At 44.0% G+C, this 27,882-nt stretch overlaps 1 protein-coding gene across 1 annotated transcript; it reads left to right on the top strand.

The window, feature by feature from the left end:
• The first annotated feature begins 3,328 nt into the window (after positions 1-3,328).
• Positions 3,329-23,105, top strand: Gabrp (gamma-aminobutyric acid type A receptor subunit pi). Its single transcript, XM_052759754.1, has 9 exons — positions 3,329-3,381; positions 4,417-4,535; positions 8,769-8,836; positions 9,560-9,777; positions 13,401-13,483; positions 18,497-18,634; positions 20,487-20,639; positions 21,147-21,334; positions 22,803-23,105. Exons 1-9 carry the CDS (start codon positions 3,329-3,331, stop codon positions 23,103-23,105), a joined length of 1,323 nt encoding a protein of 440 aa, XP_052615714.1.
• The last annotated feature ends 4,777 nt before the right edge of the window (positions 23,106-27,882 follow it).

Below are 27,882 nucleotides of genomic sequence, written 5' to 3'. Positions count from 1 at the left end.
TTCATCATAGTGTGCCCAAGCACGTCACACCCTAGCCTCTTTCCAACTCACGGCTGTTTTCTTGTGCTCAGTTCTTTCAGTGTATTCTGAGTTCTCTGTGTCAGGCTGAAGCCAAGAAAAGTGTTAGTGGTGTGGGTTCCCCTCATGAAAACTGTGATAGTAAAGTGATGCCAGGTATGACCTTGAAATGCTGGTTCAAAGAGTGGCTGCTTAATTGCAGTGTGATCCAAGCCAAATTCCATCACAAATCTAAGATTCCTCTCCTAAATCAGATATCTAAGATAGTTAAATGGCTGAATGACACGTGTGGCGTCCCACTGCTCTTCCATTCCACAAGGAGGCATGCTCATCCCCCAGCAGAGCCAGCAGAGAGAATGCAGCCACACTCAAGAGTCTGGGATTCCTTGGAGGAGATTCTGAGGCCTATGTTGCAAATACTGTCTTTCTAATACAGGACTGGTCACCAGGAGATCCCTATTTCAAAGTAAGCTTGAAGATAAAGACTGAATGGTTCCCAGATGTACTTGATCAAAGGCAGTTTCTTAGAGAAGGTGAAAAGGAATGAAGAATCTCCCTAAACGAGAACCGGGCCAGTTCAAGTCACATAGGAAGAACCTGCAGATACCAAAGGCTTGGGGGAAAGGCTGAGTCTGAGTGGTTTCCAGTGGCCATGGGCAAGCCTCCGTTTCTTTATTAGCTTCTAGAGGCCCCAGCCTCCCAAGTCCACGCTCTGCCAGAATCAAATGAACGCCTGCAATCCCCACCCTGGCCCTGTAGCATCCTCTTGAAGGGAGTTGGTGGCTCACTTTCTTGTTACACCAACCATCCTGCTGCCTGGGCTCCTGATGTAGGGTAGTAACAGGACACGTGACTTACGGCTTGCACCCTTCTGATGGAGCATACATTTTTTCTGCTTGCACACCTCTGTTCCCATCAGGCAAGACCTCTGCTGGTCATGTGTTTGGCTTCTAAGAGGAGCTCATTCAACCTTTAAAAATGTTAAATAAAGAGATGGAGGGTGTACAAGCCATTACCACAGACCCTCTTAAATCTGATGCTGGGGGCACAGAGAGGAATAGGGGCCGGGGATAAACACTAAAGAAAGCATGACTATAGTCACAGAAATTTAATAGTATTGGTTGTATTGCTGGTAATTATGATGAGCGAGTGGGTTTCAATGGCCATGAGCAAGCCTCCATTTCTTTATCAGCCTTTAGAGCCCCTGCCCTAGCCTCCTCTATTCCACTGTGAACAGGAACAGGGTAGAATATATAAGAACTTATATGCCAAGATAGTGCTGACTTTATAACAGTAAAAACTTCAGAAATAACTTGGTATTTACAGGTAGGACACATGGCATGCAAATGTTTGTACATTCATGGTATGAGCTACATCGTGTCTTAAGCACTGGGGAGGCAGAGCTACAGAAGCTGACATGGAAGGGTGTGACCGACGTAGGGAAGAGCACATCTCATGTTGCTGGGGTTAAGGGAAGAACTGGGGTCATCTACTGACATTCAAGCTGACCCTTACTTGCTGCCTCACCCTGGGACTGTCACTGCCTCTCAAAGCCGCAGCTCTCTCCTTCACAGATAAGAATAGTCTTAATTACTTCAAAGACCTGTGAAGACTGCAGAGGTTTAGCCAGCTCAGGCAAATGAGCATGAAGCAGTCAAGAGACAGCAGCCATTACACTTACTAACAAGAGGAGGAAAGCACCCCAATTTTCCTCCTTATTTTTTTATGCAAAAATGCATGTAATTGTAAATATAGATGTATATGAGGATAAGAACGATGGTTAACAATGGAAACATCTGAGGTCTGAGGCTAACAAGAAGAAACAACAGAGGGACTAAACACGTCCTTGTTTTTGAGATAGGTCTTTTTCAGTCAACTTCATTTTTTAAAACAGTTCTAGGATTATAGTATGATTGAGCCCTCTATACATGTACAACTGCTCCGACTCTCAACATCCCACAGCAGAGGGACAGGTCTGTTCCCATCTATAAATCTACACTAAGGCTGGAGCGATGGCTCAGTGGTTAAGAGCACTGACTGCTCTTCCAGAGAACCCGGGTTCAATTCCCAGCACCCACATGCAAGCAACAGCCATCTGTAACTCCAGTTCCAAAATGATTCTATGTCTTCTCTGGCCTCCATGGGCACCGTGTGCACATGGTGCACATGCAGACAAAACACCCCTACACATAAAAAATAAATAAAACTATAAATCTGCACTAGCATAGGCTGTAATATACACTTCTGACTTAATGAACTTCTGAACATTTTCATTTCTCTAATAAGCAGATATTGGCTTTGTGAACAGCATATTATTTAATAAATAAATGGCTGAATCTGACCCACAGCTCTAGATGGCTTAGATTCTGGAAAGTGGGAAGACTCACCAGGGTTGGCATGAAGAAGTAAGTGCCCAGAGTGGGCTACCTGGGAAGGGTCCTGAACTTGAGGCCACCACCCTGCCATGCCACCAGCCTAGCAGGTCCAAGGCTGCTCTGCTAGCTGCCCTTGCTCTCTGAGAGATGTCTGACTGCAGCTCCCCAACCTGAGGAAGCCAGGCCTCTGGAGCATGCTGTTCAATAGTCCTCTTGTGAACACTGGCACACAGAAGCAGAATGGCTTCAGAGCTCTGTCGATCGGGTGTGGGAGGTTATGAGGGTGGTGAGCATCTTCAGGCCAAAGAAAGCATAAGCTGTTGCTGGTCCCGGAGGAAAGGGACAAGGTAGCCAGCTCCAGATGAAAACTCACCTCTGGCATTCACAGGTACTGTGTGCATTCCCACAAACCTGTTTCCTCATTATAAGACAGGGCTAAGCCCACCCACTATACCCGGGGAAGATTAGGTAAGAACACAACCTGCCTGGAAGGCCTGGACCCTGAACTAAATAGGACAATGTCTGGTTTGGTCAGCGTGAATGTAGAGCTGGAGGTGTGGGGACAAGGACATAGTAAGGACAGTCTGGGGCTCCTCAAATATAGACAAATGTGAGCCCCAGACTGGCTATGGGTGCTAGTTCTGATGGACCATTGTATAGACAAGGACTCCACCTATATCTGGGGTGGGTTAAAAATATTAGCTCCCAAATGACGGTGTACCTGGATGATGCTCAAGGAGCAGGTGCTACATGAAAAGATGTACGAAGACCTGCTCCCCATGCATGTTGGGAAAATGCCGTGCCTGGAGACTCCTGAAGACAGTGGGACTGGAGGTAGGTGAACCTTTGGACTGTCCCTTTCACCTTGCTCCATCTGTCTCCCCAGGTGATTCCTCCTTCAATCTCTGTGTGTGTGTGTGGATAGCTCCGTCAACATGAGCTACAATCTCTACCTGGCCTTTGTGTGTCTGAGTCTCCTCTCTCACAGGTGAGTGGTACTACCCCAGAATGGCCCAGTGAGAACCACTCTGGTATGGCCATGATGGAAGTACTTACAGCATTTTCCATATAACTTATGGCAAGCCAAAACCCAGTCCCTTCATTTCCCTGAAACACCAGAACAATATGATTTCTGTGGTTCATTCTATTTTAGAGAACAAAAGTTTCTAAAGTGGCCACAGACAGATTGACTTGTGTTTTCTATAAGACACTTGGTGTAATGGAGGCTGGGGAGTCTCAGTAGTTAAGAATGTTGCCGGGCGGTGGTGGCGCACGCCTTTAATCCCAGCACTCAGGAGGCAGAGCCAGGCGGATCTCTGTGAGTTCGAGGCCAGCCTGGGCTACCAAGTGAGTTCCAGGAAAAGGCGCAAAGCTACACAGAGAAACCCTGTCTCGAAAAACAAAAAAAAAAAAACAAAAAAAAAACAAAAAGAATGTCTCAGTAGTTAAGAATGCTTACTGTGTAATCATGAGGACCAGAGTCCAGATCCCCACAAATGCCAGTTAATTTTGGAGCTGCCAAGTAGGGAGGAGATAAGAGGATCTCTGGGGATTTCTGTCTTCCAGCCTAGCCGAGAAAACTTAAGCCCCAGGTTAAGGGAGAGACCCTACCTCAAAGGAATAGGCAGAGAGAAATGGAGGAAGACATCTGATGTGAGTGTGCAGGTACACATGCCTGTGCATATACTCACACAACACACCTACACACACATCAATCAATCAATCAATAAAAAGAAAAGATACTTGGAGGCTTGCCAAATTATCATGAGAGTTTCATCTAGAGCAAGTGGGTAAGAAAATGAAAATGCTAACTCACTAGCTAGAAAATAAGAGATTTCTTAGGAAAGGTACTATGTGCGTGAGTGAGTGCGTGCGTGCGTGCGTGCGTGCGTGTGTGTGTGTGTGTGTGTGTGTGTGTGTGTGTGTGTGTGTGTATTCAGGGGAGGGTGTCTGTCAAGTTCATGTCTATCTATGTTTATCAATATTTGAACAACATAGCAACAAAAGCAATTCTCCTTTCCAGGACGTGCATCCAGGGGAACCAGTTCAATGTGGAGGTCAGCAGAAGTGACAAGCTTTCCTTGCCTGGCTTTGAGAACCTCACTGCAGGATATAACAAATTTCTCAGGCCCAATTTTGGTGGTAGGTTATCCTTTGTGACCAGAACATCAGTTCAAAAGGACAGGCACAGAGACAAAATGCAGCAGAGGGCTTCAGGAGGCTTTGCTGACACCACCCCCCAATCGGCAGCTGTTTTAGGAATTGGGAAGGATGGACAGGAACACACACTGGTGATTTTTCATGCTACCTTAAAGAAAGCACTCTACCTGTCCACTTGCAAGATACAGGTGTTCTCTCCACCAGGGGCCTCTGGCAACCTCTGCCACACACGTTTCCTTCTCCCTATTTCGATGGTCACGGTTCCAGGAATTCACTATGTGCTATCAGCATTACTCCATCTGGCCTTCCTGCCTGTAGCCTGCCACCTACAGCGCTCAACCCTCATTTCCACCTGGATCACCTCCTGGGTCATTTGCCAGCTCAGAACATAGGCACATGACCAGCAGCCTAACCTGAAGTCCAGGCATTCCAGGCCCTTCTCAGGCCAGCCTCTGTCTTCCTGTCATCCTTACCCTTCCACGGTGTTCCACAATATGGCCGCCAAATGCCCAGCAGCATCCTTAGCCTCTGGCGTCTGTGCCAATGCAGAGGCTGCTCATCCTTCTTGAGTTACTCCTCCAACTTGCCTCTCTAGGAACATAATTTTCCATCATGTCTCAGAGAAAGGCTGCCCGCCTCTGAAAGGCTCTCCCTGATTCCTCCACAGCCCACCCACTTCTTTTGAACACACATACCCTCCCTGAATCACTGCATTTCCTGTTTTACCGTACCCAGCTTTATGTCCCTGTCCCTCCTGCTCCTCTCTTCTGATGGTGGCAGTCTCTAGTCAGATCTAGGACAATGTGTAAGTGCAGGTCCACTGGCGGTCAGATGCCAGGGGGGCGTTGCCTCTTCAAGGTATCTGTTGGACTGTAAAGAGTAAGAGTGGGGAGAGAGGCTGGAAGGGCCCTCAGGCCACAAGGTGAGGAGAGAAAGGCAAGGAAGTCTAGACAGAGGTGTCTTGGACAGAAGTACTGATAGAAATGTATTAGGGAAGGCCACTGAGGAGTTCCAGAGTAAAGCTGCCCAGCAGAGGAGGCCTCTGCCTCTGGGCATCTTGGATCACCCCTGCCTCCGTGTACTCTTACGCATGGGTTTCTGGGTGGCTGACGTCCACACTACCACTTATCTGTACAGTGTTAGATAGAGCAAGGCTGCTGACAGGTCCTGAGTGCAGTCACCAGGACCCTCGGGCAACCTCACCGGCTCTGCTAGAGATCCGGGCAACATCTGGTCCCACCGTTAGGACCTAGCGAGCCACCACATGCTCTGGGTTCCCGGGCCTGACTACACACTAACAGTAAGCTCATGAGTCTAAGGAGCTTGCTTAGATCAAATTCTCTTGCCTCCCAAACCCCAAACAACTAAGTCAGCACATCACTCTTCAGGTGTGCACAATGACAGGCCACCCAGAAGCAGGGATGTTGGGCAGGGAGGTTGTTCTGAAAACAGGGCACCTAGGGTGGGCCTGAGGGAATGCGAGGCCCAGTTCCATTCCTGAGGTGAATGGGCAGAGGCGCCTCACTTAAAAGGAGAGGAAGCACGCCACCACACCAGATGACTTTGTGCACGCCATCTCCTAAAGGAAACTGTCCTGCTGGTCACCCTATGGGTCAATGGATGTGCCCTTGCTTCCTGTCATGTTTGTGTACCCAGCTTCTTGGCCGTCGAGGCCCCTGAAAGACAAAAACCTCCATAGTATTTTCCGGGGACTAAGCTGGGTAAAGCAAAAGCTTTCAAGTGGGCACCACACACACTGCCCAGGACTTCTACCTTTTCCTAGGAGAAAGGTGCCCTCTGGTGGCACAGCTTACTTGTATGGTTCCCAGGCATGAAAACAAACTCTGGTCCATAAAACAGCCGAGTGTAACTGGACTATAGGATATATGGGGACACTAAGCAAAAAACACAGTGGGACTAGAGCTGCTGTGTGCTTTCAACTCCGCACTCTCCAGAGAGGTCAACCAATGGGACCCACCGTTTTTCACGCTCTCCCACGCAGTCCTCTATGCTAGGCGTTTGTCTCAGCCTGCTTTGTGCAGCTATGACATGATGCCTGGATCTGGGCAGTGTATAACAAACCCAAATCCATGGGCTTGTAGTTCAGTACTAAAATGCTGGCATTTTGCCATGTCATCACCACACGGAAGAATGGGAGAGGGTTGAAGACAAGGGAGGGCTGGACTGGCCCTTTCCCAATAGCACCAGCCCCATTCATGAGGCTGGAACCCTCATGTCCTAATCATTCTGAAAGCTCCCACATCTTAACACTGTTAGGTCAATTCAATTTCCACATGAGTTTGGAAGGGGATAAACATTGGGAAATGTAGCAGTGGGTTACATTTAACACTGGAGAAAGCAGCACAGAGATGTTTAGCAATGTGCTTGAGACCACACTGTGGCATGACATGGAACCATCTTTCTCTGACTCCAGACTCATCACAATGCCGTGCTTTGCTGCTTTGAGTGGCAGGAAGCCACCTAGCACCACACTCTTCCACTCTGTCCTCAAAGGTTTCCCACTAACCATTAACTCTTACCTTTCAATTGCATTGTCTCTAAAACTCCATTTCCAAATTCCTGCCTACGTTCTGTAGCTTGGTTTTCCTGGATTACTAATCCTTTAATTATTGGGTTGCTTTGACTAATTCTGACCAATTAGATGATTAGATGTGTCTCTAGTGTCTTTAGAATCCCACCACCTCTCTTCCTGGTTCATTGCCACAGTCCCCCGAGGCTACTTCAGCTATTTAATGCACGTGAGACCTGCTTTATCCATTGACTGGGTGAGCCAAGTTGTCCCTTCCCCCAACACCAGCTGGGATTAGAGAGACAGTGAGAAGGACTGGGACACCACTGATGGGGCATGTGTCGAAGCATGGCAGGAACGATACCGGAAGCTGTGCGCAGGGAACCACTCTGAGATTCCCGGAAGGACTAGGCGGACACTTCGCATACATTTCCTCTTGCTCTCACTGGCTAAATCACTGCCACACCGCTAATGTCATTGACCCTCCATCACCCTTTTGCAGGTGAAAGAAACTGCTCTAGAAGATTCAGTAACTTATCCCTGATGGCAGAGCTAGGAGAGTTCAGAGCTGAGATCTGAATTCACAAGGTTCACACTCCTGAGCCCTTCTTCCACATCTCCAGTCTAAAGAGATGGACTGGCCTGGCCTGACCGGCTTCTGAAACTAATGGCCCCTGCACTCCAGTCTTCAGAACAAAACATGATTCTCAGTGGAGTCTTTCAGAGTCCCTAAACTCCAGGACTGAGGCTTAGCAAAGTCTGTGCAGAAGATCAACCATGGTGACACGATTCTGGCATTCTCAAACATCAGGGCTCCAAAGAGCAAAGGAAGAAAGTGTCCATGGCCAGCAGGAGCTTAGCTGTCACTAGTCTTTGATGCCATCTTTTGGTAAATTTCCTTAATCAAAGGAAAGGAAAGTCATTTGTGTGCAATCACATGAGCAAATCTAGGTCCCACTCTACACAATTAGCCAGCCCCCTGCAGGCACCACAGGAAACATCTTCCACATGAGAAGGAATGGATGCTTTACCACCAGCCTCTTTCAAATACCCACGAATGGGCCGGGGAGACGGCCCGGCGGGTGGAAGTGCTTGCCGTGCACGCGCGCACACAGCCTGACTACCTGAGTTCTGCTCCCTGACTCACTGTAAAAGCTGGGTACAGTGACATGCGTCTGTAATCCTAGCATTACTACGGCAAGATGGGAGGTGGAGATAGACGAACTGTTCGGTAGCTCTCAGACCAGATAGCCTTGGGTTTCCTGTGCATTGCCAAAATAAGGAGAGACCCTGCCTTAAAAGCAGAGTAGAGGTGAGAACCAACTCCCACAGAGGGGATGGCACACACTTCTCTCTCTCTCACCAAAATAAGTAAATTAATCTTAAAATATTTTAAATACCCATTAATTAATAATCGTGTGGCCTCTCCTATGAATCATGATGTCCCTATGTATTTGTGCATATTTTTCATACTGAATGGTTGCTCCTGGGAAGATAAAATTAATTTTCTTATTTTTATAGTTCATATTATTTAAATAATTCTAATACATGAATATTGCTTTTATAATTTTTAATAGTTTTGTTTCCAACCCCCGAAGTAGGGCAGGAGGCGGAAATGGGTGGTTGGAAGGAGGACTCATGTTTGTGTTTCTATGTAAGTTTCTCTGGTTTTTCTTCGTTCTCAGGTGACCCAGTTCGGATAGCACTGACTCTGGACATCGCAAGCATCTCTAGCATTTCAGAGAGTAACATGGTAATTGTTACCCAGTGGCATTCTACCACGGGCCCTCCCCTTGCTTTTGATGATGATGTCCTTTCAAATTACTCAGAAACAGGATGGCAGATGCCAGAATTCTGTCTTCTAGGTGGAGACAGTGGAAGACGTTTACACAATAGGCTTCCTGGGTGTCAGGAAGGAAACAGACTCAAAGGCCCGGAAGGGGGAAAATAGAAAAAGAAGTGAGGGCATTTACTGAGAAATAAAAATTGAGGAAAAGAAGAAAAAAACACGGTCCAAAGGTCTGGACTTCACATGGTCTTTCAGAGAAAGGGACCCTTATGAAAACTAACAATCTAATGACCAACTTGAGAGGCCACAGGAAGACGAAGCCGGGAGGAAGGCAGTTTGCCAAGAGGGCCCTTGAGGCATGATGGGTAAATCCTGGGTAACCAGGCATTTTGCCCACCAAAACCTCCATCAGTTTAATGGCAACTGTGTTCTCAGGCACTGTGAGCTTTTATGTCAAGTAAGCCAAGGTCCTGAAAGTGGGCCTTGGCAGTAGGAGTTATCTAAAACACATAATGCACTTGGTTCTTACATTGCTGCAGATAAGTGCCACACCAATAACTTAATTATATATATGTTATAAAACGCATATATAAAGGGAGGGAGGGGAGTGAAACTTAATGCCCTTTCTTCTGTTTTTGGCATCTTCCTACTCCTGTCTACCATTTCCTTTTCCGGCTTTCCTCTTAGGACTACACAGCCACTATATACCTTCGGCAGCGCTGGACAGACCCACGGCTGGTGTTCGAAGGCAACAAGAGCTTCACTCTAGACGCCCGTCTCGTGGAGTTCCTCTGGGTACCAGACACTTACATTGTGGAGTCCAAGAAGTCCTTCCTCCATGAAGTCACAGTAGGAAACAGGCTCATCCGCCTCTTCTCCAACGGCACGGTCCTGTACGCACTCAGGTGAGCAGGCATCTGGGACTCTGGGATTGGAGGAAAAAGCACATATAAGTGGAAAGACACATATATCCTGGGTACTTCTGACCAGTACCAAAGGGCCAGTCTGAACCCCCATTCCTCACAAGTTCTTCTGTTTTACACCCCAGCACCACTCATAAGGACTTCTCTCAGTACAGCCCGGCTACAGTCCCATCTTCTGAGCAACTGCTCTGTGTCAGGCCCCATGCAGTATACTAAGGAAAAGCCGAGTAAGACATACCTGCTCCTGAGAGTACAGGATGTAAACAAAGGAAGTATTGGGTGCCAGGACCCAAGCTGGGGCATAGGTTAATGGTTAGGGGTGGTGTTAGAATATGCTTTCATAGGATTATGAACTGGACCTTTAAGAGTGAGGAAAGTTAGCAGAAAAAGAAGAAACGGTGCTAGAGAGATAGCATGGGGACCTGAGATCAGAGTCCCAACGTCAGTGTGACAGTCTAGTGGCATGCATCTAAAACCCCAGTGCTGAGGGATAGAGACAAGCAGATCTTGGGACTTAGTAACCATCCTGTCTAGCCCTAACTGCAAGCTCCCAGGTTCTGTGAGAGACCAAGTCTCAAAAGAAAAGAATAGTAAGGTGAGGACCCACTGGCTTCATAAATAAAATGCTTGCTGCCCAAGCATGTGGATTAGAGTTCTAAGCCCTACCAGCCACTTAAATGCAGGGCGGGCATGCAGTCCACCTGTGTGTTCGGCCTCTGAGAGACAGAGATCTCTAGGAAAGATGTCTGGCTAAGCTACCCAAATCTGTGAGATCCAGGTTCACTAAGAGACCCTGCCTCAATGTATAAGGTGGAGAGTGATTGAGGAAGACACTCAACCTCTGGCCTCCATGTATACACACACATACACACACCCTCTCACATGTGCACCCACAGATGTGAAAATATACACAAACAAATAGACAGATACATATACACAAATGAACAAGGTGGAAAAGTCTTTGAGGAAGATATCCCAACACCAGCCCTTGGTCTCCACACTAACCCACATGGGCAAGTACACCCAACATGCACACACACACACACACACACACATACCACACACACACAGGAGGGGAGAGGGAGAGGGAGATGGAGAGGAGAAAAAGATGATAAGGAAGGGTAAATACCTAAGCAAACAGAGAAGTCTATGTAAGGAATTTGTCTTTCATGAGGCTCGATGGAGCAGGGTATCTCTACATCTCTGCTTGTCTGAGACAAGTTTATACAAAGAAGCAAGGCGTGTGTCCCAAAGACTACCTACTTGCAGCTACAGGCCACCTCCACGAATTGCCAAGGCCTAAAGCTCCTTCCATCGCATAGTCTCCCATCAGTGGTTGGATGGAAAGAGGCTCCCTGAGTGCTGTGTAAGGCAGCCTACACAGATGATTTATTCTGTGCAAGAGCTGTGCACACTTGGGTCCCCTGAGTCCTTGGGGAGCAGATCAAGTAGTAAATATGAATAGACTAACCTTTAATAACAAGAAAGACCTAAAATTACAAAGAAAAGACTGAACTAACCAATAAATAGCATTTTGGGGCATGCCTCAGCAACACTGAGTTTTACAGAGGCAGTACAAACCCCAACTCCTCTTTCAAGAAACCTAACTCTCCTTTGATCCCCAATCTACATATTTCAATGCTTCCATGGGAACCTGTTCGCACAGGTGTGTTCATATACACTTGTGTACCTCTGGGGGAAGGGGTTGGGCATCTATTCTGTGTTACAGCATATAGTACAATCAGCCTGGGTAGGAATGTAAAAATTGCCAGGCTGCAGTGGTGCATGCCTTTAATCCCAGCACTCAGGAGGCCGAGCCAGGTGGATCTCTGTGAGTTTGAGGCCAGCCTGGTCTACAGAGTGAGTTCCAGGACAGGCACCAAAACTACACGGAGGAATCCTGTCTAGAAAAACAAACAACAACAACAAAAAACCCAAACAAACAAAAAAGAATGTAAGAATTACCAATGAATCATAGTTGACGAACAACTTACCACTAGACTCCTTCTTCTTGTTGTTTTGTTTTTCAAGACAGGGTTTCTCTGTGTAGCCCTGGCTGTCCTGTAACTTGCTCTGTAGACCAGGCTGGCCTCAAACTCACAGAGATCCACCTGCCTCTGCCTCCCGAATGCTGGAATTAGTGCTGCCACTAGACTCTTGTCCTAAACACCTCTGTGAACTTGGACAAGTTACTAGGCCCTCTGAACCTCAGTTTCCTCAAAAACAAAATAAAAATAGTAGCAGTTCTTATATCATAGAGCTATTCAAAGGTTTAATGCATGTGACATCCTCAGCACAGAAACTGGCTTGCAGTAAGCAACCAGTAGCCAGTGGTTGCTTTTTTCTGTCTCCCTTAAGTGGATGCAGAGCTCATCAAGTTGCATACCATGCCATGAACAAACACATCTGCCTCCTAGATGTACCCAGCACTGTACTTAGTAAATCAGGAACCTAGTAAAAATGTGTGAATGTAAGAAAGGAAGATTAAGGCCTGTCTTTTAAAATCTCCACTGTGAGGACTTCACTGATTTCTTGTTGTGCATCCTTGGGTGAATCCAAGAGCTGTGAGCTGTAGTACCTGGTGCCCTCTGGGTTCTCTACACCCTGATCCCATCAAGGAGCAAAGAGATCAGAACTCCTGGGCCAGCTGTGCTGCCCAGAGTCTTGTGAGCCTAAACAAGTCTAGTGATCACTGTTCCAGACCTACAAGGGGTTGTCATTGAAAGCCTAAATGCAAAAACATCTCCAGAAAGAGGAAGCGGGCACAAAGTCCCACCCCTGACCAAGACGCTATTTGTAAATGATAGCTGCCGGGAAGGGGGAAAATCACTTTTCTCTAATGGAGTGACATTATACCAACCATACTTCAGAGTAGGCCTCACGTTCAGGAGTCATTGGCCCATAAAAAAACAGGTTCCATGGATTTTTGCTTTGTTTTGTTCTGTGTACTTTGTGGTTGTCATTTTGGTTTGGGGTTGGGTGTTTGTTTGTTGGGGGAGGTTTGAGAAAGAGAATGGGAAGTTGGGTGAGTAGGGAGTGAGGATCATCTAGGAATGGTTGGGGCAAAGGAAAGAATATGATCAAAATAGATTTCATGAAAAATATGAATTAGAATTTTTAAAAAGCCTCTCCAGAGGCTGGAGGGATGACTCAGCCCTTAAGAGCATTTGCTACTCTTGCAGAGGACCTGGTTTGGTTTCCAGCTCCCATATGGTAGCTCACAACCAGTCCTAACTCCAGTTCCAAAGGACCCAATGCCCTTAAACACTTAAACTGAATAAAGTTAAAACTATGTTTTGAAGACATCTTCAACACACTGGAGAATGAGCCTGTTCTATAATATTGTGGATGTTTGCCTCTGAGTTGCCAGCATTCCAGCTTCTTCCACTCTGGATCCAGCTTGAACTGGATCTGACGAGTGTTGTTGAGCACAGAAAACCTCAGGAATGCTTGGACGCAGGCTCCAAGCCACATGTCCCCATAAGAGTCTGAGAAAAAAAGGTCCTCTTGGAGCAGCCCTTGGGAAGAAATGGGAACTTGCCATCTCTTCCTCACAGCACTCTTTCTGAGCCTATTTCTTTCCTTTTCTTCCTTTCTTTTTTTAGAATCACAACAACTGTCACATGTAATATGGACCTGTCTAAATACCCTATGGACACACAGACCTGCAAGCTGCAGCTAGAGAGCTGTGAGTATACGTGCTGAAGGCCCCAGGTGACTCTTCTGGGTGACTTCCAGCTCTGTTTTTTGCAGAGTACCCCATACCCTGTGACCCTTCTTTCTTGGTGTTGATCCACAATGGATTGAGCCATTTCGATTCTACTTCTGGATAGATTCCAATTCTTCTCAAAGGCAAACTGTGCAACATTGCATCTTTCAGGGAGGACCACTCTGGACTAGTACCAAGTATCTTGAGCCACAAGTAGAGAGATGACTGAAGAAAATACTTTAATATAGCTGATGTGTAGATCATGGCCAGCCAACCGCATCCCTCTGACAAATCCGGCCCATCACATATTTCTGGAAGTAGTTGTATTATAGCCAAGTGATGGCCACTCATTTGCAGATCGTCTATGGTTGCTATCTGTAATAACAGAACTGAATATTTGTGATAAAGACTGTATTGTCCACAAAGCCTAAAATAAAAACATTCTTCATCACTACAGAACTTTTAGGAGCCTCCAAGATCTAATTTCATGTGAAATTCCAAGGAATGTATTCTTTCCCAGACTTACATAACCATAGAATCTTGTTTCATGTGTATTTCTATTTTATAGAAAATATTTTGATGAAAGTAGGTCTAAGCTAGCTCCTAATACTTAGAACTTAGAGGACTTTATTTATGCCATCTCTGAGACTACTCATCCTCAGAGGGTCTGGGATTCCAGGTGAGTCCTTTGTAATTGTTCTATGGCTATGACCTTTATCCACACATCCACTATTGCTCTACCAAAACGAAATCAACTCCAGATGCAGACGTCCTGGGCCTCAGCAAACCCATTTCCATTTGTTACTAAATGTGCCTCAGGCTATTCTTTGAAGCCCAGAAGGCCTCAAAAGTTTTCTTTTTCTTATGCAACTGCAGAGGGAGTAGGGAAGTTAGTTGGAAATGACTATAGGAGGGACAGCTAATGTTATGACTTCAATCTGCCTTTGCCCTGGTCACCTTGACCAAATCATTTTTCCATTGGCAACTGTGAAAATAATCATTAATAATAGGACTCTTTTCCTGATAAATAGTGCTGCATCCACATGCCAAGCACTCTCATAGATACCTTCCAAACAAGCCTGTAAGTGTTGCTTTCCCACTTTATGATTATAGAAGTCGAGGCTCACCACCATTTAGCGTTTTTCTAAAGGACCTGGGAAGCAGGAACTCTGGGTGGGACTGGAGCCAAGGAAGAGAGGCCGATAGTTCCAAGAGCTCTTCTACTGGCCAGAAGGCCCATGGGGATTTCGCTCCAGTAGCTTGCTTGGATGTGATCTGGGCTATATATTTCTCTCGAGTACACCATAATGTAGTTTGAAGCAATTGTACGGGATTTCTAGGTTCTCTAGCACCGACTGATAATCACCATTTTCCCCAACCAAGAGAGCATATAATGCTTGTTTGGGCTTCCCAAATCCTGCCAAATGTGAAGCTGAAATACAGTATGACTATCAGATGGCAGTCCAAAGCTTTTTCCATGCCAGTTCCTTTCGGTTACTTAGGACCAAGGCCAGTGCTTCTCCTTTCCCTCGTGTCTTAAGGAAAATATTTTGACTCAGTCTAATACTTCAGTTCTACATATTTTCCCGTTACAGTCCCCAGCTAGTCTGGATGGCTGGTTGAGTTCCATCTGCCTACCTACAGTTAATTCACCCATTCAACAACTACATGCCTGTTCTGTGTTAAACGCTGTGGTGAATGTTTTCGATACAAAGATAAACGATTCATCAGTCTTCAAGAAGTGACCACCTTACAGAGAAAACAGGACTTAAAATAATTATGAAAGAATAATGATAATAATAAAAAGTAATGGCAGCATGAACGCCTGGTAGGGGGTCAGAGATGCCCAGAGAGAATTGCCACCTGAAATCAGAGGAGGGATCTGTTCCAGCTGGCTAAGTGGACAAAAAAGCAAGGCACAGTACCGAACAAGAAGGAGCACAGTAAAGGTTAAAGGTTAGGAAGGAGTGAACAGGAGTTGGGGCATGTGGTGGGTGGGAGGCACAGAGGACTTTCCCAGCATGTGAAAGGCCCTGGGGGAGAAAAACCAAATACTCAAATCAATCACTGATGTGTATGACGCAGTTGCCTCCAACACATAAAGGACTTTACTTGGTATATGTAAAGCTTTGTAGAGTGCTGTAAGTAATGAGCATCTAAATTATAACCTGGGAATTTCCTAGAGTGGAAAAACGAGGGTTTACTCTAAATGGATGTAGTTCAAAGCAATTCCTTTGATTGTTAAACAATCTCCATTGTTCCTTAGTATGCATCTCTGAATGTCCCCCAAACTTGGGCACCTGTGATAGGGAAATAATGCCACAGATATGACTCATTAGGGCATCAAAGTGGAAAATAACTATAGACAGGCCTTGGGGATCACTGGGTACTCTATACGTAAGGGCACAAGTGGGCAATGCCAGGAGAGAAGAACCATTATGAGAAGAAGTCATTTTTTTCGGAAGTACACATTTAATTAAAGACTTAGGCAGATTAATTATCCTATTGATTGATTCAGTGCGTGCAAACCCTTTTGAAGCAATGCAGCTGTTTGGTGGCAGAATGCAAAGAATGCAATGTGGGGTTATTAAGAAGAGAAGTCATTCGAGTGTAACACAATAGAAATAATTGCCCTCCATGTGTCATGGCTGGGCTTACCCTAAATCCCAGGAGTAAGATTCTCCAAGAAACTTCAACACTCTGTGTGCACAGACAGCATCCCCAAGGAGCAGAGGAGGCTTCCACAGAATGCTTATTAGGAGGCATTTAGGTATTAAAAACCTCACTAAGGTTTGCTTTTTTTCTCCCTATATACTACCACTAAAAAAGAATTGATATCATCTTAATTTCCCAAATTCACCCAGGAACAGAGGACAGTAGCAAATAATAACTGTGAGCTTCTACTAGGGCTGAAACCAAGTACCCAGGTAGAAACTTGCTCTCCTCTTTCTCAGAGATGTCTTCATTACTTTGGGATTCCAATCTAATTTCTGTGGCTAGCTTCCATTCATTTTCGGATGATTCCAAAGGAAAACCCACAACTTTATCTGGAGCTCAAGGAGCTCATGCATCATAAAATAAAGCCTACTAAATATTGACTTCTATAATGATGCTTTGTAGCACAATGTTGGTCTTAGTAACCTTCTAAGAAATGGAAAGAGATGTTTGTGTTTACGACCACAGGTGCTGGAATCATGCAGCAACATCACTACCTGTATGACTTTGGCTAACAAACCTCTCTGAGTCTCAGTTTCCTACACCTTGAAATGGAAAAAGGAATGGTACCTGGCTCAATGAGCTGCCCTCTGTATAAGTCGGGTTTATCAAGCTATAATGTATGCACCATAAAATTCACCCATTTTTAAGTATGTGATACATTTTTGGTAAGCTTACCAGGGTGTGTAGCCATTGGCAGGTTGCATTGTTGGAACATTCCCATTACCCCCAAAGAGATCCCTTGTGCCTACTGTGATCATCCCAATTTCCTGCCACCGACTCCCAAGTATCACTAACTTACATTCTGCCACTATGAATTTGTCTCTTCTGAACGTTTGATATAAGTAAGATCAATATGCATCTGGCCTTTTCCACAGAATGCTGTGGCATGTTACCAGTTCTTCATTCCTTTTGATTGTTCAGTACTATTTCTTTCCAGTTTTTCAGCTGGTGGGCTTTTGGTTTATTCTCACATCTGGCCACTGCACATCATGCGGCTGTGAGCATTTCTATACAAGTCTTCTGTGACTAGTGCTTCATTCCTCTTAAGTAAATACCTTGGAATAGAATTCTGATTCAAATGATACATTTATTATTTAGGTTTTTAATTAGTCATTTTGTTTCCAAAAGTGGTTGTATATCTTACATTCCCACCAGTGAAGTTCAGCTTGTCAATATCTTCTATCATTTTTCTCATCTCTTCCTTCTTATTGCTGTTTTAACAAGTATAAAGTAGTGTGTGGTTTTACTTTTCATTTTCCTAGTGACGGATGAAATTGGGTCTGTTTTTTGTGCTTATTAACTACGAACACATCTTCTCAACAAGGATTAGAGGAGATGATAATGTTGCAAGGAAGGCACTTAGAAATTGCTTACTAAGTAATAGATGCTACATTGTTATCACCACCATCCACCGGCTTTGAGATTAAGCTTTCCAGAGTGAGGCACAGTGCTGACTTTTTTCTCTTACTTGCCTTTACCCTGAGAAAGTTAAGAAATCCCTTAGAATCTGAGAGGTTTTTTTTTACATATAATGAGCAAATGATTCCTCAAGTCTAAGGTACAATATCTAGTGAATAAGCACATTTTAGGAGAAAGTGCTACTTCACATACATAAATTGATAGTGAGATCCATCACAATTTCAGAAATGTAAAAACAAAAGTCCATCTTAAAATTGAAGAAACACAGAAATGTCTACTTTACAGGACTGTGAGAACATTAGAGATGTGTTGTGTGTCGTGTGTTACGTAAGGGACAACGTAAATGGTTCATAAAAGGTAACTGTTATTACTACCACTAACTGTTATTAGTAAAGCTAACATTTATCAAAAGCACATATTGACAGATATTCACAAAGTGGCCGGTTACAGGATTTTTTTATATTTGCATTTATACCAATAAGAAATATGAATAGACCCCTTCTAAAGTCCCAGACAACATTATCCAAGCTTAGACTGCTCTGAAAGACAGACGTGAGTCTCTTTGTGGTAACATGCTTAATAAGGGTCATTCAGTAGTGAAGGAAGCCATTTCTATCATCCGCCAGGCTTGGACAATGCTTAGCATAGAACTACTTCTCAGCCAGTCAAAAATGGTCCTAGCAAAAGGTCTCATCCTGCTGTGCTTGAGAAACCAAGCCAACTTTTGCATGGCATGCTCCTTTAGACATAGTACCATCAGAATAGAGCTCTTGCTGTGTCTGTTCTTTAGCATTTCCCAAACCAGCTAAGTCTGCAGCATCCTTATTCTGACCAGGGCTCACTTTTGTTTGCCAGGGGGATATGATGGCAATGATGTGGAGTTCACCTGGCTGAGAGGGAACGATTCTGTGCGTGGGCTTGAAAGCCTACGCCTTGCTCAGTACACCATCCAACAGTATTTCACCTTGGTCACCGTATCCCAGCAGGAGACAGGTAACTCTTGTGACCCATCACACAGAATAAAAATACTTAAAGAGAAGGTTGCAACCTGAATCATAAGTAGCATGACCTCCACCTCTACTCCTGTGGAGCGCAAGCATTCTGTAGTGGTGTGGAATAGGGAAGGGAGATGGGCATGGAACCTGGGCTTCTGTGGACTCTACACTCTGGGTGGACATGATCTGCTAGAGACCGTGGACCAACACTGAATCTTAGCTGGTACCTTTCGGGATTTTCCAATGACTGTTCAAATGCAACACTCCCTTGTGTACAAAAAGCCACTCATGTTTCTAAGGAGTACACTGGTCACTGAAAATTGAAGTTAAGAAAGTATTCACAGGTAAAGAAGACAGTGTCAATACCACATGATCACCTCATTCATGAAATTATCGATTCATCATGTACAGAGCTGGATCTCTGGGAGTTGGTGGTTTTAAATAGTTTTGGGGTTTTGTTGTTGTTTTTTTTTTTTTTTTTTTTTTTTTTTTTTGGTTTTTCGAGACAGGGTTTCTCTGTGTAGCTTTGCGCCTTTCCTGGAACTCATTTGGTAGCCCTGGCTGGCCTCGAACTCACAGAGATCCGCCTGCCTCTGCCTCCCGAGTGCTGGGATTAAAGGCGTGCGCCACCACCGCCCGGCCTGTTTTGGTTTGGTTCTGGTTTTGGTGTTTTAATATAGGGTTTCTCTGTACAGTCCTGGCTGTCCTGGAGATTGCTCTGTAGACCAGAGCCTCGAACTCATGCAGATCTGTCTGCTTCTGCCTCCCTAGTGTTGGGACTAAAGGCGTGTGCCACCATACCTGGCTTAAATAGGTATCTTCTGAATGGCATGATTTTACATATAAACAATGGCATTGTCTTCTTAGTTCCTCATCCAAGTCAGGAATGCTTCGTCTCATCAGAATTTATACTCTTTAAAACATTATCATTCACTTTAGTTGGATCTAGATGACTTTAAAAATTAAATGTATGCCAAAAGTGTGCCTAGAAGAAAGACAGGAAGAAGAGGTGACAGCTCCCTGGTGTCTATATTCCCCACAGGCAGCATATGTGCATAGGTCATTTCCTAAGCATGATCCTCTGAAATCAACAAAAAAAATAAATTATTGGGCCTGGGTGGCTAGCTCAGTCAATAAAGTGCTTACCTTGTGAAAATAAGGACTTGACTTTAATCCCCGGAACCCACTGGGGGAAAAAAAGTTGGGCACACCACTTATAATTCCAGTACCAGAGAGGCAAAGCCAGTGGAAGTCTGAGGCTCACTGGCCAGCACCTAGTCTACACAACCAGCTCCAGGCCAGTAAGAAATTCTGTCTCAAACAAAAAGATAGATGATGCCTGAGTGACAACATCTAAGATTGCACTTTGGCCTCCACAAACATTTGCAAGCACGCACGCACACATGCATGCATGCGCAAATACACAAAAATTAAATTACATTTAATAGGCCTATTCTACAGTAATCTTGAAAGCAATATACTGTCGTAAGTAATCTTCATGAAACAGGTATTTATTAACAACTTACCATGTGAATACAAGACTGAGAGACACAGGGTTTGCCCCCTTGGGATTCACAGTCTAGTGAGCTAGATGTTGAGAAAATTGGTGCTCACAATACTGAAGGAATGCTTTGATAAAGGCATAAGAAGAAAAACACAAGTGTGAGGGGCAGGTGACAGCACCCCTGTAAATCCTATGCCAGGCAACATTGACGTCCTTTTTGGTACCCAGAGTGGCAGTTCATAGTTGACTAGATTTTGTTAACAGAAGACCTAATGTGACTGTGCTTTGGGCAACTCCTCTCCTGTGTGAACAGACACCATTTCTTACCTCTTGTTTGCACTCTCAGGAAACTATACACGATTGGTTTTGCAATTCGAGCTTCGGAGGAACGTCCTGTATTTCATTCTGGAAACCTATGTCCCTTCCACTTTCCTGGTGGTATTATCCTGGGTTTCATTTTGGATCTCTCTTGATTCGGTTCCTGCCAGAACCTGCATTGGTAAGAAGCTCCCATGAACAAGTTTCTAGAACTAGGTGGGTCAGGTGCTTTTCAAAATTCTATCATTATTTCCACTGATGGTTGCAGGGCCATTGTAAGGGCTGGTATCCTGAGAAAGTCCTTCACACAGAGAGAAAAATGGATGCAGAGATAGAAAGATAACATCAGGAGGACTGTATTTTTTTATTTGTTTTATAGTGACAGATGAAGTGAGCTTGTGTAAATAGTCCACTGTCAGTTACTTTATTACTGACTGCCCATCTCTAAAAGAAGACAGAAGATGACATATTTAGAAAACTATGTCACTTACATGCATTCGAGATGAATAAAACAACCCTATTCCAGAAGGTCACAGACTCTTTGAAATGAGATCTGTACTGTTCGTGAGTCCTGTCCCCATCTTGCCGGCTCCTGAGTGGAGCCACCCAGCCAGATGATAGAGGATGATGGGGGTGGGGTGGGGCCAATGGGACACAAGCATGGAACAGCTTCTGCTTTTTCCCCCAGGAGTGACAACTGTGTTATCCATGACCACACTGATGATCGGCTCCCGCACATCCCTACCCAACACCAACTGCTTCATAAAGGCCATTGATGTGTACCTGGGAATCTGCTTCAGCTTCGTGTTTGGGGCCTTACTGGAGTATGCAGTTGCTCACTACAGCTCCTTACAGCAGATGGCAGTCAAAGATAGGGTAAGGATTTAGAGGGTGTTGTCTACGATCCATCACCTGGGCCATACACTGCTCTGAAGAGGTGATCAGGGCTTGGTTCCCATCCCCAGAGTGACTCACTTTGTTCTAATGAATCTTGTCCCTACTAAGATGGGCACATTTGGAAGTCATGGTACCCCTTAACCAAGGTTGCTCTTTTCACCAGATAAAATAGGATATCAAAATTAAATTTCCTAGCAAAAAAACTATTATTCATATGCAACATGAAAGTATAATCATAAGAACACATATCTAAGAAAAAGCCCAGTATCAAACTAGACATGCTTAGCTTTCACGCATTTCAGATTAATATGTGATTACAACTTAATTCTTTTGATGCAATTTTATATTCTTAAATTATACAAGTAGCAGTTTATCAAAAAAAATGTATGGAAGAAATTAACGTGTAACAAAATCCTTGGGATTCTAACCCAAAACTTCGTTGCCCCAGTGTGGTGCACTGTTTTCTCTTTACAACCCCATTGGACCCCAGGATTATTTGAAAACTAAATTTGATAGACATTAGCACAATGAAGCTCAAACTAACATAAAACAAACAAATGATAGGGATCTGATTCAGAAAAGTGCCACCCTAAGCACTGTGCTCTTAGACCACAGATAGTGGTCTAAGTGATACTTAGTGAGCATATGGGCAACCAGAAGAGCCGGGGGCTTTGTCATTGTATTTGGTTGTTGTGATCAATCCAAGTACCAAAGACAAAAGAGCATGTGCAGCAGCCAGAGGAGAATATGGATTTCATGTGTTTTTTTCCATGTAGGCTTCCCTAATAACACACACAAATTCAGATTTGTTAGAATGATAGATGAGGGTTAGAGAATTCCCAAGATCTTCTTCTGGAGTTACCAGTATGTGCCCCCATGCCAGGCATATAACAACAGATGCACTGTGGAGTATATACTGTATCCTTTACATCTCTCTGAGTATCCTAAAACTCAGTCAAATCAAACCATCATTCTCCTTGTTTTATTACTGAGAAATTTGTCCTCCAGGTGGTGAAGCAACTCAGCCAAGACCCCACATTCTGTGTCATCGGCACCTTGTTGGACAGTGGAAATTCCCTAGATTTGCAGGGAACATAGCACCCTGTTTCTATGTGTGTAGCAAAGATCACATGACACAATGGTTTTATATTATCTCTCATAATCTCTTCTCCCTGGAACAGACTAGACCTTTACCAAATACCTACTAGGTGCTTTACACAATTTATGCCACTTAATCCTCCCCTTAGTCTCATGAAGGAGCAATTAATATCATTACCACGCTCCAGACAAGGAAACCATGCCTTAAGTAACTGAAGTTTCCAGGAGTAACAGACCCATTGAGATTTAAGCCCAGATCCACTACCTTCACAGCACCCTGCCCTTCACAGTATCATCCACATACATTACTGTGTCCTGTCTTCTAAGCTAACTATTTTCTATGAACCAGGGGACAGTGAAGGAATCAGAAGATGTCAATATTACCAACATCATCAACAGCTCCATCTCCAGCTTTAAACGAAAGATCAGCTTTGCCAGCATTGAAATTTCTGGTGATAATGTCAACTATAGTGACTTGACAATGAAAGCCAGTGACAAGTTCAAGTTTGTCTTCCGAGAAAAGATTGGCAGAATTGTTGATTATTTCACAATTCAAAATCCCAGTAATGTGGATCGGTATTCCAAACTACTATTTCCTTTGATTTTTATGTTAGCCAATGTATTTTACTGGGCATACTACATGTATTTTTGAGATGTCATCGAACATTTGCATGCCATGTCTTTAAAAGAATAACATAATAATGTTAAAGATAATCTAGGACATGTGTACACATTTTAGCCCAAAAAGCTACAAATGGGCTAAAATAATGATTATTTTAAGTTGTGTAGAAGTCCTAGAATAACAGGGTTCTATAATGGAATCATGACAAAGCAACCTTTTTCTTCTTCAGTTTTGGACAGACATCCCCACAGAACTCAAGATCACAAACCTACTCAGGGCTCTTTGCTCTCTGGGTCCCTGCATTCACTGCATAAAAATATATATTAAAGGGTTTATTTTCTACAGAATTCATAATGGCATTTACTAAATCTCTGAAATGCTTATAAGATGAATACTTGCCAATTTAGGGAACAACATTTTCTAATTTTTGTTTTTCCTTGAAATGAAATGTGGGTTCATGTCAGTTCACTAGTGGTCACCATACTGCATCAACTCAATAACAGGTGAGTTCTCAGTATTACTTAATAACACAGAAGAATTGTCCCCAAATTCCAGTAAGTCCTACCATTAAGAAATCAAATGTTGCCGGGCGGTGGTGGCGCACGCCTTTAATCCCAGCACTCGGGAGGCAGAGCCAGGCGGATCTCTGTGAGTTCGAGGCCAGCCTGGTCTCCAAAGCGAGTTCCAGGAAAGGCGCAAAGCTACACAGAGAAACCCTGTCTCGAAAAACAAAAACAAAAACAAAAAAAAAAAGAAATCAAATGTTAATGAATAAAATTACTGGACCAATAAGCTAAAACATAAATCCTTTAATATGGTTCCCCAGACTTGAGGGACTCCTGGAACTTATACCCCTGTTACATGTATTGTATTATTTTATTGTTATACACCTGTAGTCCTAAACTTTGTAAAACGCTCTTTTTCCACACCAGGGAAACAGGAGGAGGTTTTGGAACTTATTTTAGGATTCTTAATACAGAATACTGCCATGAAGACTTGCTGGGTCAAGTCTATTTTCTAGTCACCTTTACTCACATACCGGCTAGGTACCCAGTAGACCAGAGTGCTCTGTCAACCTGTCATTTGTGTTGACCACATTGGGGAACACTTTGCCAGTAGTAGATCCCCTGCATCCTTCCAAGAGGAGCTTTCATCCCCATGCTCCAGTGACCAGGCAGGAGTGATACCCATTAGATAAGGAGCCCTATTTCCCCGATACAAGTAGCTTGTCTCATACAGATTCTTTTCCCCAGTCCTTCTAACTGCACAACTTTTTTTTTGTCCACATATCTTTACTTGCAAGTGTTCGTTGCAGAGTCATTAGTCTGGTTCCAGGCCTCTGGTTTCTGCTACATTATCAATGCTGGGCCCTCACTGGGACTCCTCTTGGATATCCTGTTGTTGCTCAGTGTCGTGGAGATCCTGCAGCTTTGGGTCTGTAGGACCGATCCCTTCACGTGCTCCAGCAGATCGCAGATGGGGTGGATGTTGGGGTGTGTCAACCCATAACCCTGGCTCTGGGCCTGGGTAGTTGCAGGGTTGGTCATCCTGCCAGCTTCTCACCCCCAGTCCCTAGCTTTACCACCAGGGTGAGCTATCCAGTAGCTGGACTACTTTAAATGGCTTATCCTACATGCTCAGGAGACGACTGGTCCTGAGTCTTGAATGCTCTGAGCAATTGTAAGACATGCTGCATAATCCACTTGAGTTGTCTTTTCTGAGTTCAGCCAATGTTACCTTGACCTAGGAACTCATAGGTGCCTCTCACTCTGGTCCTTGGGACTCAGCTATACTTGGTTCCAACTCAGCCTCAATTATTTCAAAGACTCACCATTTTCAGCCCTTTAGCCTCCTTTACTAATGAATGTGCAGCTTTAACTGCCCTTTCTCAAACAAACCAGACCTACAAATGGTCTTTCTTTTCACTTGCTGCATCCATGGGCTCTCCTTTTTATCATCATGATTCTTCTCATGATTCAGTTTCTATGACTTGATTGCCTGGCGCTTAACCATTGTTTCTACTTCAGAACTCTCTGTGTTCACTGGAATATACTTTGAAGCTAGATGTAGTTGCACCATTAAAGTTCTTAGTAAAACCTCTTCATACTTTATATCTGTCATACACATCTTTAAGGGGAGGGGTTAGGAGACGGGAAATGCGGTTGAAGGATTCAATCGTATTTGTGATATTTTTATAAAAAAATGTTTAAAATATATATAACTTCACTGAGGACTCATGTAAGCTATTGAATAACAACAATTGTAAATATGTGAAACTATAAAATAAATACATCATATGAGCTCCAGAGTGGTAATTGTAATGTTAACATGTCCCATGTACAAAAGATGTATATTATAGTGCTAGTTTCGGAGCCTCACACCCCTCCATGCTCCTGTCCCCTCCCACCTCAAACAGCACATATACACATTCACACACGAGGAGAAGAAATGCAATTTTATAGTGTGAGGGTATACTTTGAGAGAAAAACAACCTTTTGATTTTAGAACCACAGTGCCCTTTGGGTAGTAGGCAACAGCATTCAAATTCCTAATAAAAACTTCTAATTCTTTGCATCTGTCCCAAATATTCTGCCTATCCTGGGTATTATCTATACAGACTTTATTCAAAATACTTAGTTTTAGATGAAAACATTAAGAAGAACTTCATCACATATCCAGATGAATGTAACTAGATGGGATAAGAGATATTCTAAGTCATGGAAGTACAATCTTCGACTCTCTTGTTATTGAGAATATCAAAAGTCTCCAAGGAGGGAGTTGTGTAAATACAGGAAGGCATTCAATAGCAAGTAAATGTCATAAGGTTTATTTCAAATGTGGGGGGGGGAGTGAAGACATGCGCACAGCAGAAAAGAGCTGGAGAGTGCTGCAGACCACAAGCTGAAAAGGCGAAGCCATGCAGGGCCGTCCCACAGGAGGAAAACAGTAGTGTGCACCTTCAGTACCAGGCAAGGACAGTGACCTAGCATCAGGACAGTTGGATGTCTAGGGTTGAGATATAGCCTTTCTTCAATGCTGGGCATTACTCTTTCAGGTGGAAGGATGTTCTCAGCTGCTGGTCCATAGTGAATTTTCATTAGTCCATGATACATTTTGTTGCAAAAGAGCCTTAATTCTTAAAACATACATTTTTTAAAATTGACTTTTAATGTATAGGTAACATGATTGTCTTAGTTAGGGTTTCTACTGCTGTGACCTAATACCATGATCAAAAAGCAAGTTGGGAGGAAAGGATTTATTAGGCTTACAGGTCCATATTGCTATTCATCATTGAAGGAAGTCAGGGAACTCTAACAGGGCAGAAACCTGGAGGCAGAAGCTGATGCAGAGGCCATGGAGGGGAGTTGCTTACTGGTTTGTTTCCCATGGCTTGCTCAGCCTGCTTTCTTATAGAACCCAGAACCAGTAGCCCAGGCATGGTACCACCCACCATGGCCTGGGCCCTCCCCCATGGATCAATAAATGAGAAAATGACTTACAGCTGGATCTCATGGAGGCATTTCCTAAGCTGAGACTCCTTCCTCTGATGACACTAGCTTGTGTCAAGTTGACACACAAAACCAGCCAATACAGTGATCTACATATGGTTGATATGATTTCTGCACCAGACCAAGGATGTAAGAAGAAAATTTTAAAATGAGTAATTTTCATGAATTTTTAATTTAAAAATCTAAATAATAAGGGGGTGGAGAGATGGCTTCTCAGATAATAGCACTTGCTGTTCTTGCAGAGGATTCAGTTTCCACCATCCACAGCGTGCCTCACAACTGGCTGTAAATCCCAGTCTCGGGGCAGCTGATGCCTTTTCCTGGCCTCCACAAGCACTGCAGAAATGTGATGCACACTTACATGCAGGCAAACACCCATATACATCAAATAAAAATAATTTTAAAGCCGGAAGTAGTGACACACGCCTTTAATCCCAGCACTCACGAGGCTGAGGCAAGCGGATCTCTGAGTTTGAAGCTAGCCTGGTCTACAGAGCAAGCCACAGGACAGCCAGGGGTACACAGAGAAACCCTGTCTCAATAATAATAATAATTTTTTTTCGAGACAAGGGTTCTCTATGTTGCCTTGGCTGTCCTGGAACTTGTTCTGTAGACCAGGCTGGCCTCAAACTCACAGAGATCTGCCTGCTTCTGCCTCCCGAGTGCTGGGATTAAAGGTATGCACTACCACCACCACCTGGAAATAATAATAATTTTTAAAGAATATCTATATTAGGGGCTGGAGAAATGGCTCAACAGTTAAGAGCACTTGCTGCTCTTGCAGAGGACCCAGGGTTGGTTCCCAGCACCAACATGGTGCCTTATAACTGTCAGTAACTCCAATTTCAGAGGATCTGATGCTCTCTTATGACCCCTGGAAGCACCAGGCATCACATTCTACACATGAACACATACAGGCAAAAATCTCATACACATAAAATGAAAATAAATCTTAATAAAAACATATGTATATTAAGCCAAGCATGGTGGTACATGCTGGAGCTCATTAAGTTGGAGGCCAACCTGGTCTGTATATTCCAGGTCAGCCAGGGCTACATAATGAGACCCTGTCTCAAAAAAATATGTATCAATCTTTTTGTAAAGAATAAATATAAACATGTAAAGATAATATATCAGCTGTGTGTGTGTGTGTGTGTGTGTGTGTGTGTGTGTGTGTGTGTGTGTGTGTATCAGTGTATTTGGTTTAAAAATCATTGAGTCCAATTCTGGCCCATACTTTTAAAAACAACGTATAGAAACAGTAAAAGAGAAAAATGTCAAAAGTGATTAAAATTATG

The sequence above is a fragment of the Peromyscus californicus genome, unplaced genomic scaffold, assembly GCF_007827085.1.
Source record: "Peromyscus californicus insignis strain IS unplaced genomic scaffold, ASM782708v3 Scaffold_3__1_contigs__length_106647218, whole genome shotgun sequence".
Classification (NCBI taxonomy): Eukaryota; Metazoa; Chordata; class Mammalia; order Rodentia; family Cricetidae; genus Peromyscus; species Peromyscus californicus.
The sequence above is the reverse complement of the archived record's forward strand: the minus strand, read 5'-3'. Positions and strand labels throughout refer to the sequence as shown.